At 48.8% G+C, this 19672-nt stretch overlaps 1 protein-coding gene across 12 annotated transcripts in view; it reads left to right on the top strand.

Annotated features, from left to right (window-relative positions):
* The window catches only part of chd2 (chromodomain helicase DNA binding protein 2), a 110604-nt gene that overhangs the window by 56988 nt on the left and 33944 nt on the right, over positions 1–19672 (top strand). For all 12 annotated transcript variants that reach the window (XR_004416802.1, XR_004416806.1, XR_004416805.1 and 9 more), the window contains 11 exons: positions 138–182; positions 1405–1586; positions 2975–3099; positions 4667–4883; positions 6150–6239; positions 7805–7995; positions 8481–8669; positions 9946–10108; positions 13328–13480; positions 16398–16469; positions 19470–19619. Coding sequence is in view for 7 of the 12 variants with exons in the window: in XM_033050133.1 (XP_032906024.1) it covers positions 138–182; positions 1405–1586; positions 2975–3099; positions 4667–4883; positions 6150–6239; positions 7805–7995; positions 8481–8669; positions 9946–10108; positions 13328–13480; positions 16398–16469; positions 19470–19619 (1577 nt within the window). In the remaining 5 variants the exon portion in view is untranslated. The remainder of the gene's footprint in view (positions 1–137; positions 183–1404; positions 1587–2974; positions 3100–4666; positions 4884–6149; positions 6240–7804; positions 7996–8480; positions 8670–9945; positions 10109–13327; positions 13481–16397; positions 16470–19469; positions 19620–19672) is intronic.

Genomic DNA, 19672 nt, shown 5'->3' with positions numbered 1-19672 from the left:
AATCAAAAAACATTCTGTAAGGAATTAAGCACATTGGTTCAGTAAGTGGAAGTTTCTCTGCGTCAGTTTGTGCGTCTACCGCATGTGCTAAGTGAAATTATCTCGGAGCCCTAAGTGAAATTGTCTTTCTTCCTTAGCTATGAAGACAAGTAAATCATCAACCAGCCATTCTGACATCTCATGTAAGTATTTCTGATCACTCTTATGAACTGAAGTATAATAGAATCATAGATTCATACAGCACGGAAACAAGCCCAGTGGCCCAACTTGCCCACACCGGCCAACATGTCCCATCTACACTAGTCCCACCTGCCAGCATTGGCCATATCCCTCTAACCCTATCCTTTCCATGTACCTGCCTTAAATGTTTCTTAAACATTGCGATAGTGCCTGCCTCAACTATGTCCTGCTGTAGTTTGTTCCATATACGCAACACCCTTTGTGAAAAAAACCCCCTCAAAGTTCCTATTAAATCTATGTTCTCTGGTCCTTGATGACCCAACTCAGGGCAAGAGACTCTGTGCGTTTACCCAATCTGTTTCTCTCATGATTTTGTACAACGCTATAAGATCACCCCTCATCCTCCTGCACTTCAGGGAATAGAGTCCAGGCCTGCTCAATCAACCTCTCCCTTTAGCTCATGTCCATGAGTTCTGGCAACATCCTCGTACATCTTCTCTGCACCCAGCCTTAATCTCCGAGTGGGTTTCTGCTTCTCTAAAGCCTCACATTGTTCAGTACTCCTGTCCTGGTTGTTGGATGCATTCTTAACTCTTGTTATTATATTGAGATGGGGTATTGTTACCTGTTTGCACACAAGATGGATGCTTCACACTAGAACAGCAGTATTGATTATTCCCTAAAACCACACCTAGGACATTGGATCATCTAGTCTTTGGGAACAGTCATTGCTCCGCACCATGTTTAATTTGTTGCAGTAAATCATGATATTAAATAATTTCTTCAAACAGAAATTACAACACCACTTTAGACTTTACTTTAGACTTTAGAGAAACAGGCCTTTCGGCCCACCGGGTCCGCGGCGACCAGCGATCCCCGCACACTAACACTATCCTACACACACTGGAGACAATTTACAATTTTAATAAGACCAATTGACCTGTAGTTCTTTGGAGTGTTGAGAGGAAACCGGTGCTCCTGGAGAAAACCCACGTAGGTCACAGGGAGAACGTACAAACTCCGAGCAGCCAGCACCCGCGGTCAGGATTGAACCTGTATCTCTAGCGCTATAAGGCAGTAACTCTACCGCTGCGCCACCGCGCCGCCCTGCTATTCATAGCCGCCTGTATTTATCTGGGCGAGGACTGACTCTTATCCGCCTCACGTTTTTCACTGCGCCTCGGTACACGGGACAATAAACTAAACTGAACTCTTACACTGCAGCGCTTTCCTGCCACAAAACCCCGCCGTCCGGCCAGCCCGACTACCTGTGCAAGTGGATGGGGCTGCCCTACATAGACTGCAGCTGGGAGGACGGAGCACTTATTTCCAGAAATTTCCAGGCCTGCATCGATGCCTTCCATAACCGCCACAGTTCCAAAACTATTCCCTCAAAAGACTGCAAGGTGATTGTCGTTTGTCAAGGTACCACCTTTCGTGTCCAGTGCGACTTCTCTTTCTCAAAAGTAAACTTGACCCCAAAATTTGATGGGTTAATTGTCAAAGTTGTGCAATTCGCTGTCGTGAGATTTTGAAACAAGTGTTTTTTCTTTGTGATTATAGAAGGCGGCAAACTTGAGTCTCTAAATTTACCCAATCCCATCTCTATTCATTGATCCTATATGTAGCTCTGAAACTGCAGGCATAGAGCAGATTTCATAAGTTACAGGAGCGGAATTGATGACCCAAGTCTACTCCGCCATTCAATCATGGCTGATCTATCTTCCCCTCTCAACCCCATTCTCCTGCCTTCTCCCCATAACCCCTAACATCAGTACTAATCAATAATCTGATAATCTCTGCCTTAAAAATATAAATTTTCGGCCTCCACAGCCTTCTGTGGCAATGAACTACAGATTCACCACCCTCTGACTAAAGAAATTCCTCCTTATCTCCTCTCTAACGGAACGTCCTTTCAGTCTGAGTCTATGGCCTCTGGTCCGATACTCTCCCACTAGTGGAAGCATCCTCTCCGCATCCATTCCTTCTGGCCCTTTAACTGTTCGGTAAGTTTCAATGAGGTTCCCCCGCCATCATAAACTACAGCGAGTAGTTGAAATCCCCCATCCCTGGAACCATTATCCCTGTCCTAGTCCCCACTGCAGGAATGAAGGATACAGATAACCCTGGTGATACCCAGTAGATTGAATCATCTCCGCAGAAATTGGGATTTTTAAGGCGGAAATTGACAGATTCTTGATTACATGTGTGGGTTTATGGGGAGAAGGCAGGAGAATAGGGTTGAGAGGGAAAGATAGATCATCCATGATTGCATGATGGGCTGAATGGCCTAATTCTGCTCCTATAACTTATGACGTCACTGATTTGAGATGGACTCAATCACATGGGTGAAGGTTGAACATGCAGCTACCGGACATGGGTGAACTGTGGGACAGTACGTTTCAGTGGGAAGTCCAAGCAAAGAGATGTGACTACAAAGCCTGCTCTTGTCTGCCTGCAAGGTGCAGATGTACTTGCCAGTAGGGAGTTGATTAGAAGATAGTGCGCCCTTAAAAAAAATCAACTCATGGTATTCTACGAACTCCTACGACCTTCCACGAGTATGTTCACGAGCTCCTACGAGTAAAAGTAACAATTTTTTTCATCACAAGTATTTTTTTACTCGTGGACATGTTTCAACATTGTTGCCACCCCCCACCCACTTTGTTCTCACGTTCCCCCCCCAACAGAGCAGAAGGCCAGTCGGCCCATTATTCCCCCCCCCATTTCACAGGGGACTTTGCAAATTCAATGTTTGAGAAATAAATAGAAACTCAATTTTCGTCTTTTCCAGGTGTTGAAACAGAGGCCAAGGTTCGTCGCCTTGAAGACACAGCCTTCCTATATCGGTAGTGAGGGCTTGGAGTTGAGGGATTACCAACTTGAGGGTGTGAATTGGCTCGCTCATTCCTGGTGCAAGTACGCGTTTGGATGTACTCGTGGCGTTGCGATTCATTTGATTCGTGTTTTTTATGTAGTTATTAACTAAATGTAATCAGGAAGGCTGGCTCTGTCCTGGGGGCGGAGTTGGATTCATGGGAGACAATAAACAATAGGTGCAGGAGTAGGCCATTCGGCCCTTCGATCCAGCACCGCCATTCAATGTGATCATGGCTGATCATCCACAATCAGTGCCCCGTTCCTGCCTTCTCCCCATATCCTGTGACTCCGCTATCTTTAAGAGCCCTATCTAGCTCTATCTTGAAAGTATCCAGAGAACCGGCCTCCACCGCCCTCTGAGGCAGAGAATTCCACAGACTCACAACTCTCTGTGTGAAAAACTGTTTCCCCATCTCCGTTCTAAATGGACTACCCCTTATTCTTAAACTGTGGCCCCTGCTTCTGGACTCACCCAACATCGGGAAGCCTGTACATCATTGGAGTGTGGGGAAAAAACCGGAGCACCCGGAGAACAACCCATGCGGTCACAGGGAGAACGCACAAACTCCACACAGACAGCGCCCGTAGTCAGGGTCGAAGCTGGGTCTCTGGCCCTGTAAGGCAGCAACTCTACCACTGTGCCGCATTTTGGGGATACAGTTTGGATTTGATATTTCACCCTCGCCTGGAGGAGTTGATGTAGTGAGTTAAAAATAGGATTGCACCCTTTGGCAAATTCACATGAAAACATTTTTATGTAACTATCGAGAAGAAATCTAATACTGACTTTTAAAGGAAAAGCTTCGAACGTTGCCAAGGAAAAAGCAGGAAACCCAAGGACTCAGTAAATTGGCCAATTCAGTAACAAAAAATTAAATCAATGATAAAGAAAGGAAAATAATATGAGACTAGGTTTGCACGTATCGTAAGACAGACTGAGTTTCTGCTATTATGTATATGGTGCGGGTTCACCAAAGTTTAATGTGGTTTTCTTACAGAAATTATACCGGGGAATAAAGGAACAGAAGGGGAATTAAATTTATTTTTTTATCAGTCTTTGGGGAAATGTGCGCAAAAAAAATTCCTGGATAAGGTTGAGAGGACCAAATGCAGAGTGACGAGGAGTGCAAGGAAATTAACTTTGGTTTAAAATAACTTGAACAACTAATAATACAGAATGATGGTAGATGTCATGCAGATATAGAGTCGTGCTGCATATCGTGCTGCCACCCAACTTGCCCATGCTGACCCAAGTTGGCCCATCTGTACTACACCCACCTGCCTGCTTTTGGATACATGGTCAGGATATGGGCCAAATGCAGGCAAGTGGGACCAGTGTAGATGGGACATGTTGGCCACTGTGGGCATGTTGGGACAAGTGGACTGTTTCCATGTTGTAAGACTCTTATGACTCAATGACAATTGAAGTTGATGACTTGTTGAAGCTTCGAAACATAGTCAAATGTTTAAAATTAGAGACTTCAGTCAAGATCTGTTTGTGTTCGGACCTGGATAGCGTGTGGCACGTTTAGCTTCTGGATTCCAGTCGCACCTTTGCTTTGGTCCGTTTTTCTGACAGTTTTCTTTTCTTCCTCCTCGCCCTCAGGTGCAACAGTGTGATCCTGGCCGACGAAATGGGCTTGGGCAAAACCATCCAGACCATCTCCTTCCTCTCCAACCTGTTCAACCAACTCACGCTGTATGGCCCCTTCCTGCTGGTTGTCCCCCTGTCCACCCTGTCGTCCTGGCAGAGAGAGTTTGAGATCTGGGAGCCCAGCATGAACGTGGTGGTCTACATCGGCGACGTGATGAGCCGCAGCACGGTCAGTGCGAGCCTTGCGTGCACGGCCTTGCGTGCAAACGCTTGCCCAAGATGGCGGCCTTTCAAATTGTACCCAATGCAATGGGGGATGGTGGGGGGGAGGGGGGGGGGGGGAGAACAATGGAGGACCCGGGGTGGGGGAAACGCTGTGAGGGAGGGGGAGGGGGAGTGGGATGGGGGGAGAACAAAGGGGGATCTGGTGCGGGTGCTTTGTCAGCGTTGTCATGCATTAGGTATGTCAGCAAAGAAATTTCACTGTGACTTTGTCACACACGATAATAAAGTATTCATTCATTCAAATGCACTGCAGGTTAATCAGCATCTGATAAACTATCTAACCTCTGGGGAGTCTAGTACCACACGTCTATAAGATCGCCCCTCATCCTCCTGTGCTCCAAGGAATAAAGCCGTGGCCTGCTCAAACTGCTCCCTATAGCTCAGACTCTCAAGTCCTGGCAGTCTAGCACCTCAGAGCTCGGGACGGGAGTGTGCCTTCCCTTGCCCCCTCAGCTCCTCAGCCTCAGAATATCTTGTAAAGATTACAGTTCATAGATAGACACAAAAAAGCTGGAGTAACTCAGCGGGACAGGCAGCATCTCTGGAGAAAAAGAACAGGTGAGGTTTTGGGTCGAGATCCTTCTTCGGACTTTGTCACCCGCTCCTTTTCTCCAGAGGTGCTGCCTGTCCCGCTGAGTTACTCCAGCTTTTTGTGTCTTATCTTTGTTTCGAACCAACATCTACAGTTCCTTCCTTCACATTACTGTTCATAGGCTCTGCTTGAAAACTGGAGCACGATTGCACATGTTAAATGCAGCTGTCTGGGTGATGTTTCTGTCGTTTTAAGGGTGAGATGTTATTCCTAGGGCTCAGTGTGTCTGAAGAAGGGTTTCGGCCCGAAACATTGCCTATTTCCTTCGCTCCATAGATGCTGCTGCACCCGCTGAGTTTCTCCGGCATTTTTGTATCCCTCAGTGTGATCATGTTGGAGTTAATAATGGGCCTTACCCTTGTCTCTGTTAACCAGGCGATATTTTAAACAGAGAAAAACACAAATTGCTGGCGTAGCTCAGCGGGTCAGGCAGCATCTCTGGTGATGGTGAAGGTAGAGACGGTAGTGGTGTTGAAGAGGCTTTTAGATATGCAGGGATCACTTGCAGGCAGATGAGATTAGTTTAATCTGGTATCATTTTCGGCACAGACATTGTGGGCTGAAGGGCCTGTTCCTGTACTGTCCTTTGTTCTAACTGAAGATTTCTTTCTCACTCAGATCAGAGAATACGACTGGACACATCCTCAGACAAAACGGCTGAAGTTTAACGTCCTGATAACAACATACGAGATCTTGCTGAAGGACAAGGTGATTGCATTTGTGTGATTGTATTTATGCACAGTCTTATCTGATTTGATCCGAAAATCATGTGAAGCAAAGCTTTTCACTGTGGCTCGGTGGAGAGGATGTTTTCACTCGTGGGAGAGTCCAGGACCAGAGGCTCAGAATAAAAGGACGTACCTTTAGAAAGGAGATGAGGAGGAACTTCTTCAAAGTGAAGAAGGGTTTCGGCCCGAAACGTTGCCTATCTCCTTCGCTCCATAGATGCTGCAGTACCCGCTGAGTTTCTCCAGCATTTTTGTCTACCTGAGGAGGAACTTTAGTCAGAGGGTGGTGAATCTGGAATTCTTTGCCACAGACTGCTGTGGAGGCCACGTCAATGGATATTTTTAAGGCAGAGATAGATTCTTGATTAGTACGGGTGTCAGGGGTTATGGGGCGAAGGCAGGAGAATGGGATTGAGAGGGAGATAGATCAGCCATGATTGAATGGCGGAGTAGACTTGATGGGCCGACTGGCCTAATTCTGCTCTATTAACTGATGAAGGCCACAGCTCCGACCGATATCTTGAAACAATGAGGCTAGTACTGAAATCTAACTCTTCCTTCCAGTGTGATGTTTGGGCACTGCTGACCTAGACTGGACAGGCCTTTAATTGATATCATGGCTGACTCCATGAGCCAGGTTTGGCTTCAAACATTGACCAAGGGCGGCATGGTGGCGCAGCGGTAGAGTTGTTGCCTTACAGTCCCGGGTTCGATCCTGACTACACAGTTTGCACGTTCTTCTCGTGACTGTCGTTTTCGTCCGGGTGCTCAACTGATTCTGGACTCCCTCAACATCGGGAACATGTTTCCTGCCTCGAGCGTGTCCAATCCCTTAATCATCTGATATGTTTCAATAAGATGCCCTCTCATCCTTCTAAATTCCAGTGTACACAAGCCCAGTCGCTCCATTCTTTCAACATTTGACAGTCCCGCCATTCCGGGAGTTAACCTCATGAACCTATGGTGCACTCCCTCAATAACAAGAATGTCCTTCCTCAGATGGAGACCAAATCCACACAAAACTCCAGGTGTGGTCTCACTAGGGCCGTGTACAACTGCAGAAGGACCTCTTGCTCCTGTACTCAACTCCTCTTGTTATGAAGGCCAACATGCCTTCACCAGAGGGGCATCATTTTTCCGCAAAGGGTGGTGGGTGTATGGAACGAACTGCCAGAGGAGGTAGTTGAAGCAGGTACTATCAATATGTAAAAAGAAAATTTGGACAGGTACATGGATAGGGTAGGGATATGGGCCAAACACAGTTAGTGTAGATGGGGCATGTTGGTCGGCGAGGGCAAGTTGGGCCGAAGGGCCTGTTTGCACGCTGTGTGACTCTCTAGCTCACCCCCTGTGGTGAAGTCTGAAGAAGGATCTCGACCCAAAACGTCACCTTATCCATGTTCTCCAGAGATGCTGCCTGACCCACTGAGTTAATCCAGCACTCTGTCGTTTGGTGGTGACCCAACCACTGCAGTTGTTGGTCTCTGCACTGTGGTGAAGTGGCTGCCGCGGGTTGGTGCTAACACTCCCGCCTCTCTTGTTCAGAACGTGCTGGGGAATATAAACTGGGCGTTCCTGGGCGTTGATGAAGCCCACCGGCTGAAGAACGACGACTCGCTGCTCTACCGCACGCTGATCGACTTCCGCTCCAACCACCGCATGCTGATCACTGGCACGCCGCTGCAGAACTCGCTGAAGGAGCTCTGGTCACTCCTGCACTTCATCATGCCTGAAAAGTAGGCCCCCCTGCCGCTCCCCCACCCTCTCTCCCCACCCCTCCTCCGCCCTCCCTCCCCACACCGCCCCCAACCTCCCTCCCGCACCTCCCCTATCCTCCCTCTCCGCCCCTCCTCCACCCTCGCCCCCCCGCCCCTCCCCCACCCTCCCTCCCTGCACCTCCCCCAACCTCCCTCCCCCAGCCCCCGCACCGTCCCCACCCTCCCTCTACGCCCCTCCCCCCGCACCTCCCCCACCCTCGCCCCCTGCACCTCCCCCAACCCTCCCTCCCCGCCCCAGGCCTTAATACCACACAATTGATTCCTCCTTGACCATTCCTCCGCCCGTTTGACCGATTAATCGAGATGCTGCCGCAGCAATGTTTGTTCATTCCCAGAGACTGAGTTGTGCTCGGCTGTGGCACTGAGAGGGTGGAGGTGCTGCGTGTTGTGTGTCGGGAAGGTTTGCAGAACCTGCCTGACCGCCGGCTTGTGTCTTCCTCCAGGTTTCATTCCTGGGAGGACTTTGAAGAAGAGCACGGCAAAGGGCGGGAGAATGGATTCCAGAGCCTGCACCGGGTCCTGGAGCCCTTCCTGCTGCGGCGCGTGAAGAAAGACGTCGAGAAATCCCTCCCTGCCAAAGTTGAACAGATTCTACGGGTGGAGATGTCAGCCTCACAGAAGCAGTATTACAAGTAAGTCCCTACAGCCGAGGGTGACTTCAACGTCTGCAAGAAGACAGAGTCTGTGTCACATCCAAATGCTTTAGTCTCTTGTCTCGTGCACTGAGCTACAGTGAAAAGCTTTTATTGCATGCTAACCAGTCAGCGGAAAGACTACACTTAATTGGAATCGAACCCTCCACAGTGTACAGATACATAGAGTGATACAGCGTGGAAACAGGCCTTTCAGCCCAACTTGCCCAAACCAACCATGTTCCAGCTACACTAGTCCCCCCCGCCCGCATTTGGCCCATATCCCTCTAAGCATATCCTATCCATGCACCTGTCTAAATGTTTCTAAGGATTGCGATAATACTTGCCACAGCTACATCCTCCAGCAGCTCGTTCCATACATCCACCACCCTCTGTGTGAAAAAGTTACCCCTCAGATTCCTATTAAATCTTTCCCTCCTCACCTTGAGCCCATGTCCTCTGGTTCTTGATTCCCCTCCTCTAGGCAATAGACTCTCTGCACCTGCCCAAACTATTCCTCTCATGATTTTGTACACCTTCATAAGATCACCCCTTATCCTGCGCTCCATGGAATAGATTGGCCCTTCGGCCCAACTTGCCCATGCTGAACAAGATGCTCCATCTATGCTAATCCGAGCTGCTCGTGTTTGGCCCATATCACTCTAAACCTTCCCTATCCATGTACCTATCAAAATGTCTTTTAAACATTGTTATGGCACCTGCCTCAACCACCTCCTCTGGCACCTCGTCCCATATACCCACCACGCTCTGTGTGAGAAAGTTGTCCCTCGGGTTCCTATTAAACCTTTTCCCTCTCACCTGAAACCTGAGAGGCGGAGACCCGATCTCTACTTATCTCTGCTTCACTGTGCTGGGTGTCGTATCGCCAGCATCAATAGACAATAGGTGCAGGAGTAGGCCATTCGGCCCTTCGAGCCAGCACCGCCATTCAATGTGATCATGGCTGATCATCCCCAATCAGCACCCCGTTCCTGCCTTCTCCCCATATCCCTTGACTCCGCTATCTTTGAGAGCCCTATCTAGCTCTCTCTTGAAAGCATCCAGAGAACCTGCCTCCACCGCCCTCTGAGGCAGAGAATTCCACAGACTCACCACTCTCTGTGAGAAAAAGTGTTTCCTCATCTCCGTTCTAAATGGCTTACTCCTTATTCTTCTATGGTCATCGGCTGATCATAGTGTCAAGGTGCGGTGTTTGACGCACGACTGCGCTGTGGTTTTATCGTGACGTGGGTGCTCATGAATCCTCTCGCCACAGGTGGATATTGACCAGGAACTACAGGGCCCTCACCAGGGGCTGCAGGGGGTCCTCCTCGAGCTTCCTGAACATTATGATGGAGCTGAAGAAATGCTGCAATCACTGCTACCTGGTCAAGCCGTGCGAGGATAACGATATGCTAACCAGCCTGGAGTTGTTGCACGTAGGTGGACCTTACTGTTGAGAAGCCTCTGCCCCCCCCCCCCTATCCCAGTCCAAACTCTGCAGATGTCTGCATCACTGTGAAGGAATCATGATCAAAAATCATCATTAAAAAACAGGGCACAGTGCTGGAGTAACTCAGCGGGTCAGGGAACACCCCCTGAACAACATAGATAGGTGACGTTTCGTGTCGGGTCGAAATGTCACCTATCCAAGTTCTCCGGAGATGCAGTCTGACCCGCTGAGTTACTCCAGCACTCTGTGAAACGTCACCTATCCATGTTCTCCAGAGATGCTGCCTGACCCGCTGAGTTACTCCAGCACTCTGAAACGTCACCTATCCATGTTCTCCAGTATTTTGTGTCTAGTATCTACAGTTCCTAGTATTTACATGATAGACAGGGTGCCCATTACATTGTGTCTCTATTTACTCTCATCCTTAACGCTGACTTCTCAATTGGAGGTGTAGTCAAAAAACATTGAACATAGTACAGGTGCACAACCTTTTATCCGCAAGCCTTGGGACCAGACACTTTTCGTAATTCGGAATTTTTCGGCTTTCGGAATGGAAGATTTTTAGCGTAGATTTTAACGGCTGGCTCAGTGGTAGAGTGCTCGGCTCACATCCGCAAGGTCGCGAGTTTGCGCCTCGATCCCGGCAGTTACTCGATCGCGAGTTTGAGTCTTCAATGTAGTTTTTTCTTGCAGAATAGGAGAGAATAGGGAGGGTTAGGCTGGGATCATTCTCTGCGAGATGATCTTAGTGCGGGAGACAAGTGTAGGAGAGGTGTACTGACTGTGTGGGCAGAACTTTGGAAGTGATTGCCCACCATTCTCAAAAGCCGCTGTGTCTCCCTGTCCCTCCAACTCCAGAGGAATCCGCTCCCCGATGGGCCGCTACGGCGACAAGTGGCAGTTCGCCCACAGCCCGAGCTGCGCCACCCCAAGAACAAGACGTACCTTGCACACCATCAGCTTTTGCCCCTACGGGGAGCGTGTTCCTCTGGAGTTGGAGCGGGGCTGGGCTGGAGTTGCTGATCTGGGATCTCCGTGCTTGCAGTGGGCCTGGGGGTCGGTGTCCCGATGAGGGGGCGCAGCTCAGGCTGTGGGCGAACTGCCACTTGTCGTCGTAGCGGCCCATCGGGGAGCGGCTTCTGGTGGTCCTGACGTCTCTCAGCTCCTGTCCAGGGGGGTGGCCGGAGACGTCAGGACCAACAGGAACCCGCTCCCCGATGGGCCGCTACAGCGACAAGTGGCAGCTCGCCCACAGCCTGAGCTGCGCCCCCTCATCCGCAACCCGGGTTCCTCTGGAGTTGGAGCGGGGCTGGGCTGCTGCTGGCTGTGGGTCTCTGGGATCTCCGTGCTTGCAGTGGGCCTGGGGGTCGGTGTCCCGTTGGTCCTGACGTCTCCGGTGACTGGCACTGACCTGCTGGCATCGTCGACGTGAAGACAGTGCAAAGCCCCCGCGCCGGTGCAATGGGCGGGGAGCTGGAGAGGGGAGGGAAGGGGTCACACACATGGCCGGGAAGCAGAGGGGTGTAGGTGGGGTGAAACTGAAGGGAGCGACAATCTGCTGCTGCCTGCCCGCTGAGTTAAAAAGTTCCCACGCAAGACTCACGATACACTGTATATCGTGAGTCTACCGTGGGAACTTTTTAACTCAGCGGGCAGGCAGCAGCAGATTGTCAATTATTAACCCTCCCGCGCAATATACCCTCACCTTCTCTTTTATGAATGGGGATTTAGTTCCCCTTTCTTCGAGGACCGACCGGAGGTTCCGCTGTCACCTCTGCGGGCCGCCCTCGGTGAACGTCTTCAAGGACCTTTCTTCAAGGACCGAAAAAATGTCCGCTATTCGGAGCTTTTCGTTATTTGGAATCTCGGATAAAAGGTTGTGCACCTGTATGTAGGAAGGAACTGCAGATGCTAGTTTACACCAGTGAAAGACACAAATTACTGGAGTAATTGAGCGGGACAGGCAGCATCTCTGGATAGAAGGAATAGGTGGCGTTTTGGGTCGAGGCCAGACTGAGTCAGGGAAAAGGGAAACGGGAGATATAGACGGTGATGTAGAGCGATATAGAACAGATGAATGAAAAAGTAATGAAGATAAAGGAAACAGGCCATTGTTAGCCGTGGGCTATGTCAAAACAAGTATAGACAATGAGACTCAACAAGACGACATTGAAGCTGGTACGACTTGAGTGGGGAAGGGATGGAGAGAGATGGGATGCAAGGGTTACTTGATTTTAGATAAATCAATATTCATACCGCTGGTTTGAAAGCTGGCGAAGCAAAATATGTGATGCTGTTCCGCCAATTTGCGTTGGGCCTCATTATGACATTGGAGGAGGATTTGGACAGAAAGGTCAGTGTGGGAATGGGAAGGGGAGTTAAAGTGTTTTAACTGGGAGAGCAGGTAGGTCCAGGCGGACTGCATATTGTATTGCTGCCAAAAATGTGCCATTCCAATCCAATTCTTTCCATTCTTGCCAAACCTTTCTTGTGTTTTTGTCTAGACAGCGGCTAATTTGTGTAGGGAGAAACTGCCGATGCTTGTTTTAACTGAAGATAGACACAAAAAGCTGGAGTAACAGGCAGCATCTCTGGAGAGAAGGAATGGGTGATGTTTCAGGTCGAGACCCTTCCTCAGACTAGTTAGGGAAAAGGGAAACGAGAGAAATAGACGATGATGTGGAGAGATAAAGAACAATGAATGAAAGATATGATAAAAGTAACCATGATAAAAGAAACAGGCCATTGTTAACTGTTTGATGGGTAAAAATTAGAAGCTGGTGCAACTTGGGCCAGATGATGGCCAGTCCGCATTAGATCTCGCCGATGTATAAGAGTCCACTTCGTTAACAATGGATACAGTAGATGAGGTTGCAAGTGATGATTCATTTTGTCCAGCTTCGACTGCGCCTTTGCGGTTGCAGCTCCTAGATTGTGGAACAGCATCCCTCTTCCCATCAGAACTGCCGCCTCCATCGACTCCTTTAAGTCGAGACTTAAAATTCATCTCTACTCCCAAGCCTTTCTTGACGTCCTCTGAGCGAGGGCCATATGTATGTAGTGATGTTTGTATTTAATCTATGAACCACTGTTGTATAACGTTAGTACCTCCACCAATGTAAAGCACTTTGGCCAACGGGAGTTGTTTTTTAAATGTGCTGTCAAAATAAAGTGACTTGACTTGACTTGACTGACTTCTCTACAGAACCTGATCAAGAGCAGTGGCAAGCTGATCCTGCTGGATAAGTTGATGATCAGGCTCCGTGAGCGTGGAAACCGGGTACTCATCTTCTCACAGATGGTCCGCATGTTGGATATCCTCGCCGAGTACATGACCATTAAACACTACCCCTTCCAGGTAAACCCCGACCAGTAATTCCCACCGCAAAAACTGTTGAGCAAATGAATGCTTCACGAAGCACAAAGTACTGGAGCAACTCAGCGGGAACGGGCCGCGTCAGTAGAGGGAACGGACAGACGATGTCTCGGGTTGGGACCGTATGCTGACTGAGTTCCTCCTGCACTTTGTGCTTTTTGCTCCAGGTCCCTGCATCTGCCATTTCTTGTGTCTTCAGTTTTAGTTCATTGTCACATGTACCCAGGTACAGTGAAAAGCTTTTGTTGTGTGCTAACCAGTCGGCAGAAAGATGATACATGATTACAACCAGGTGATTCACAATGTATAGATACCTGATAAGGGAGAAACGTTTAATGCAAGGTAAAACCAGTAAAGTCTGATCAAAGATAGTCTGAGGGTCTCCAATGAGGTAGATAGTAGTTCAGGACTGCTATCTAAGAGTGTGATGTTTCAGTTGCCTGATAACAGCAGGGAAGAAACTGTCCCTGTATCTGGAGGTGTTTAAGAAAGAACTGCAGATGCTGGAAAAATGGAAGATAGACAAAAATGCTGGAGAAACTCGACCCGAAACATTGCCTATTCCTTCTCTCCATAGATGCTGCCTCACCCGCTGAGTTTCTCCAGCATTTTTGTCTACCTGTATCTGGAGGTGTGCGTTTTCACACTTCTGTACCTTTTGCCTGATGAGAAAGAGGAGAAGAGGGAGTGGCCAGGGTGTGACTCATCCTTGATTATGCTGCTGGCCTTGCCGAGGCAACGTGAGGTGTAAATGGAATATTTGGAAGGGAGGGTAGACAAAAATGCTGGAGAAACTCAGCGGGTGAGGCAGTATCTATGGAGCGAAGGAAATAGGTGGCGTTTCAGGTTGAAACCCTTCTTCAGACTGATGTGAGGGTGGGGGGGGTGGCGGGAAGAAGAAAGGAAGAGGTGGAGCCAGTGGGCTGAGGGAGAGCTGAGAAGGGGAGGAGAAAGTATTTGGAAGGGAGGTTGGTTTGTGTGATGGTCTGGGCTGCGTCCACAATTCGCTGCAATTTCTTGTGGTCTTGGATGGAGCTGTTCCCAAACCATGCTGTGATGCATGCCGATAAAATGCTTTCTTCGGATCATCTGTAGAAATCGGTGAGCGTTGTCGGGGATATACCGAACTTCCTTGCGATCCCTCCTTGTGTTTGTTAGTGCCGGGAAGTAGAATCTTTTTCTTGCGTCAGAATCCAGCATAAGTAGGTCAGCAGCTCCCTCTGTTCCAGAGATGCAGAGGGCCATTGCTGTTGGGGGATATATGTGCACACTGCGGGCAAGGCAAGTCCAGCAGTTAGTGAATGTCTTCTCGGTACCTTCAAGACTCACTTTCCAGGCAACTGACTGATGAAACAAGGAACTGCAGATGCTGGTGTACATAAAAAGACACAATGTGCTGGAGTAACTCAGCAGATCAGGCAGATTCTCTGAGTTTTCAGTCAGTTCTTCTTGCGTATGGCGTGCACAGCCTAAAGTCTGAAGACAACTTGTTCTGTTTGATCTTCTGTTTGTGCACGTCGGGTTGATTGCTTTCGTCGAAACAGGGTGGACCACGTGAAGGTTGCAACCTCCCACCCCTTTGAGTCAGGTACCTTCTGCAGACAGACGTTTAGAGATATAGCATGGAAACAGGCCTTTCGGGCCACCGAGTCCCTTACGCACTAGTGTTCCGACACACACTTACTATCCCATTTTCTCATCCACTCCCTACACACTAGTGGCAATTTACAGAGGCCAGTTAGCATGTAAGCCTGCATGTCTTTGGGTGTGGGAGGAATCCGGAGCACCCGGAAGAAACACATGCGGACACAGGAAGAACGTGCAAACCACACACACAACGCCCAAGGCCAGGATCGAACGAGGATCCATGGCGCAGTGAAGCAGCATCTCTAGAGCTGCGCCACCATGCCAACCTGACCCCTATCCATGTTCTCCAGTGCTTTGTGTCTCGTTGTGTATACCACCATCTGCAATTACCAGCATCTACAGCTCTTCTTCAGACTGGAAGATAGTGAAGGCCAGAAAAAAACAGGACCGGCAACAGATGACCTCAGGAAGGGTGGGGTCCATAATGGCCCCATTGTCGAGTCCGGTTTAAAACGTGGTCGTAGGGTCGGTTTGGGTTAAAACATTAATAAGGGTTAATCACATATCTCCTGACTTCATATCTAAATATCAGCCATCAATTTACAAAAATACTCACTCGCCACTGTCCTTTGGAATAAAGAGTTCCTAAAATTCTCCACGCTTTAGATGATGGTATTTGAGTGGCCAAAATTGTATGTTGAGCTTCAGCTTTTTAGCCAGTGGAAATGTCAGCTTAGCATCTACCCTACACCTTTACAATATTTCAATGAGCTATGACATAGGTTTAAGGTGAAGGGGAAAAGATTTATTAGGAATCTGAGGGGTAATGTTTTCACACAAAAGTTGAAGGGTGTATGGAACAAGCTGCCAGAGGAGGTAGTTGAGGCAGGTACTATCCCAACGTTTTAAGAAACAGTTAGACAGCTGTGTACATGAACAGGACAGATTTGGAGGGATATGGGCCAAACGCAGTTGTGATTGGTGTAGCTGGGACATGTTGGCTGGTGTGGGCAGGTTGGGCCGAAGGGCCTGTTTCCTCGCTGTGATTCTATAAGATCAACCCTCATTCTTCTGAGCTCAACAGTTCGGAAGGAATTTTAATGTCAGTGGGCAGCGATGCTGTGCTGCCAGTCGAGCCCTCTTGCTCAGGTTACTCAGCCGGGGACAGTCTCGGGACCTGTTGACGAGGCAAGAACCAGAATTATTTTGGACCTTCGGAATAAAAATAGAAGTGAAACCTGAACTTGCTTTCAGAGTCTCTCCCTGTCCTTTGAATGTGCACTGAAGATGTTCCTGTTTGATCATATTGCAGCGTTTAGATGGCTCTATAAAAGGGGAATTAAGAAAACAAGCCTTGGATCACTTCAACGCAGAAGCATCTGAGGTAAGGAATTGATCATTTATACCTCTTCTTATACCAGAACTTGGCAGTGAGCTGAACCACACCATCTCAAGCAGAGCCCATTATCAATCGTTGGTGCTGAGATTATTCAACTAATTTATAGCTAAATAATAAGCTATAATATTTACCCTTGGATCACTAATCTCAGGCTAAATAAATGATCCCAGGTTAATATGATACAGTATTTAGTTTAGAGATACAGCGTGGAAACAGGCCCTTCGGCCACCGAGTCAGCGCCGACCATCTTATTATTTAACTATAAATTATATAACTAAATAATTATTTCATCCTGGGATTGTTGAATAACTCCTATGTCATCTATTCATTAATAAATGCTTGCTTGCTCATTTTGGTATTATTTACTTCTTCAAGGTTGAATCAAGTAAACTCCAAGGCTAAATCCTTGTGGAAATTCTTCTATTTTAGGCTGATCTATCTCCATAACCATACATAACACATTTCTGGGAATATGTTCCATAAATGTATAAAGCACAGGTGTATACCTGCGCAGAACTAGATCGTTAATAATGTGAACACAAACTATGAATTCTGTCAGTGCATGCCTCATGGAGTTGCTGTCTAAATTGTTTGCTTGGTATCAATCCTTGATCAGCCGGCGTCGTGGGCTGGAGACTGCACGGGCTGCAGTTGTCGCACCGGTGAGCAGCTGTAGTTTGAGCGTCGGTGGCAGGGTTCATTTGTTCGGGCGTGTGCGCATTCAGTTCTTGCTGTGAACCAGGGCTTCAAAGGAAGGATACACGAGTTGGTTTGGGCTGATTTATCACACTGGCCTCGCAGTACGACCCACAACACCCCTCTTACTACCGTTCTCATCCCGAGATCCATTTAGGGAGAAATCTAAACTTGTCTCACTCGCAGTGCTGCCGTCACCATTGGTCTTCTCATGTTTCCTCTCTTGTTCCATCTCAATTCTGAGAACGGAGTGCCCTCCTCCATGCCTGCTTCTCTTTTGTGTTATAAATAAGCACCTACGCGTGTCCCCGAGGTCCATAGAAACAAAGGTGTCACCTGTTGCCCCCGTTAACCGGACGGATTCTGTCCCAGCACCTTGTCTATTTGTACAATTGTTCAGATTCTGTCATTTGAAGACCCCCTTTAGCTAGTGATCTGTCACATCTCATGGAGTCAAACAGCGTGGGGAACAAGGCCCTTTGGCCCAACTTGCCCAAGGCTACCCATCTACACTAGTCCCACCTGCCTGCATTTGGCCCATATCCCTCTAAACATAGCCTTTCCATGGTACACAAAAATGCTGGAGAAACTCAGCGGGTGCAGCAGCATCTATGGAGCGAAGAAAATAGGCAACGTCTCGGGCCGAAACCCTTCTTCAGACTGATGGGGGGTGGGGGGGAGAAGGAAGGAAAAAGGGAGGAGGAGGAGCCCGAGGGCGGGGGGATGGGAGGAGACAGCTCGAGGGTTAAGGAAGGTGAGGAGACAGCAAGGGCTAGCAAAACTGGGAGAATTCAACGTTCATGCCATCCGGACGCAAGCAACCCAGGCGGAATATGAGGTGCTGTTCCTCCAATTTCCGGTGTTGCTCACTCTGGCAATGGAGGAGACCCAGGACAGAGAGGTCGGATTGGGAATGGGAGGGGGAGTTGAAGTGCTGAGCCACCGGGAGTTCAGGTAGGTTATTGCGGACTGAGCGGAGGTATTCGGCGAAACGATCGCCCAACCTTCGCTTAGTCTCCCCGATGTAAATCAGCTGACATCTAGAGCAGCGGATGCAGTAGATGAGATTGGAGGAGATACAGGTGAACCTTTGTCGCACCTGGAACGACTGCTTGGGTCCTTGAATGCAGTCGAGGGGGGAGGTGAAGGGACAGGTGTTGCATTTCTTGCGGTTGCAACGGAAAGTGCCCGGGGAGGGGGTGGTACGGGAGGGAAGGGAAGAATTGACAAGGGAGTTATGGAGGGAGCGGTCTTTGCGGAAGGCAGATATAGGGGGAGATGGGAAGATGTGGCGAGTGGTGGGGTCACGTTGGAGGTGGCGGAAATGGCGGAGGATTATTTGTTGTATTTGCCGGCTGGTGGGGTGAAAGGTGAGGACTAGGGGGACTCTGCCCTTGTTGCGAGTGCGGGGATGGGGAGAGAGAGCAGTGTTGCGGGGTATGGATGAGACCCTGGTGCGAGCCTCATCTATGGTGGCGGAGGGGAATCCCCGTTCCCTGAAGAACGAGGACATTTCCGATGCCCTGGTGTGGAAACAGCAGGGCATTTCTGATGCCCTGGTGTGGAAATATCTCCTCAAGATATCCTTTCCATGTACATGTCTAAATGTTTCTGAAACCTTGCAATAGTACCTGCCTCAACCACCTCCTCTGACAGGTTATTCCATATAAACCACACCCTTTGTGTTAAAAAAATCACCCCTCAGGTTCCTATTAAATCTTTCCCCCCCTCACCTTAAACCTATCTCCTCTGGTTCTCGATTCCCCTTCTCTGGGCTTATTTTACTCTTGTTTTTCATCCTTGGTGATGCCCAGCTCAGTTTTCCCAAGTGAGCTCTTGAGAACCAACAGAGATGAATCTTTAAGGACAAAAATGTTGTAAAGCTACACTGAAATAGCGAGTAACTGGGTAAACATGGATGCTTGGATCTGAACACAGGATGACACAGCAAGCAAGGACCTGTCCATTTAGTCCTCGTTGTTTGCTATTTTTGTGTCTCTTTATAAATGTTCGCCCTTAAAAAATATTGTTTCCTTTTTGAAAGTTGCTGTAAATCCATTGTTGCCCTTGTGACACCCTTAGTGGGAATTAACCCAACCTGTTTTAGCTACATCCACTGTCCCCAATGTGACAAGTGGGATAACATAGAACTAGTGTGAACGGGTGATCGCTGGTCGGTGCGGACTCGGTGGGCCGAAGGGCCTTTCTCCGCTCTGTATCTCTAAACTAAACGAACCACTCCAAGCCCTGTGAGCCGAGGTTAATTCTGGATTACTTTTCCCACTCCAGGATTTCTGCTTCCTGCTCTCCACAAGAGCAGGGGGGCTCGGGATTAACTTGGCCTCCGCCGACACTGTCATCATCTTCGACTCTGACTGGAATCCACAGAATGATTTGCAAGCACAGGCCCGTGCTCACAGGATAGGCCAAAAGAAACAGGTCAGTGATGTTACAGGGGGGACAGGGGGTCAGTTGAGCGATCACCTTGAACT

Source organism: Amblyraja radiata, chromosome 34 (assembly GCF_010909765.2).
Source record: "Amblyraja radiata isolate CabotCenter1 chromosome 34, sAmbRad1.1.pri, whole genome shotgun sequence".
Lineage (NCBI taxonomy): Eukaryota > Metazoa > Chordata > Chondrichthyes > Rajiformes > Rajidae > Amblyraja > Amblyraja radiata.
The sequence above is the reverse complement of the archived record's forward strand: the minus strand, read 5'-3'. Positions and strand labels throughout refer to the sequence as shown.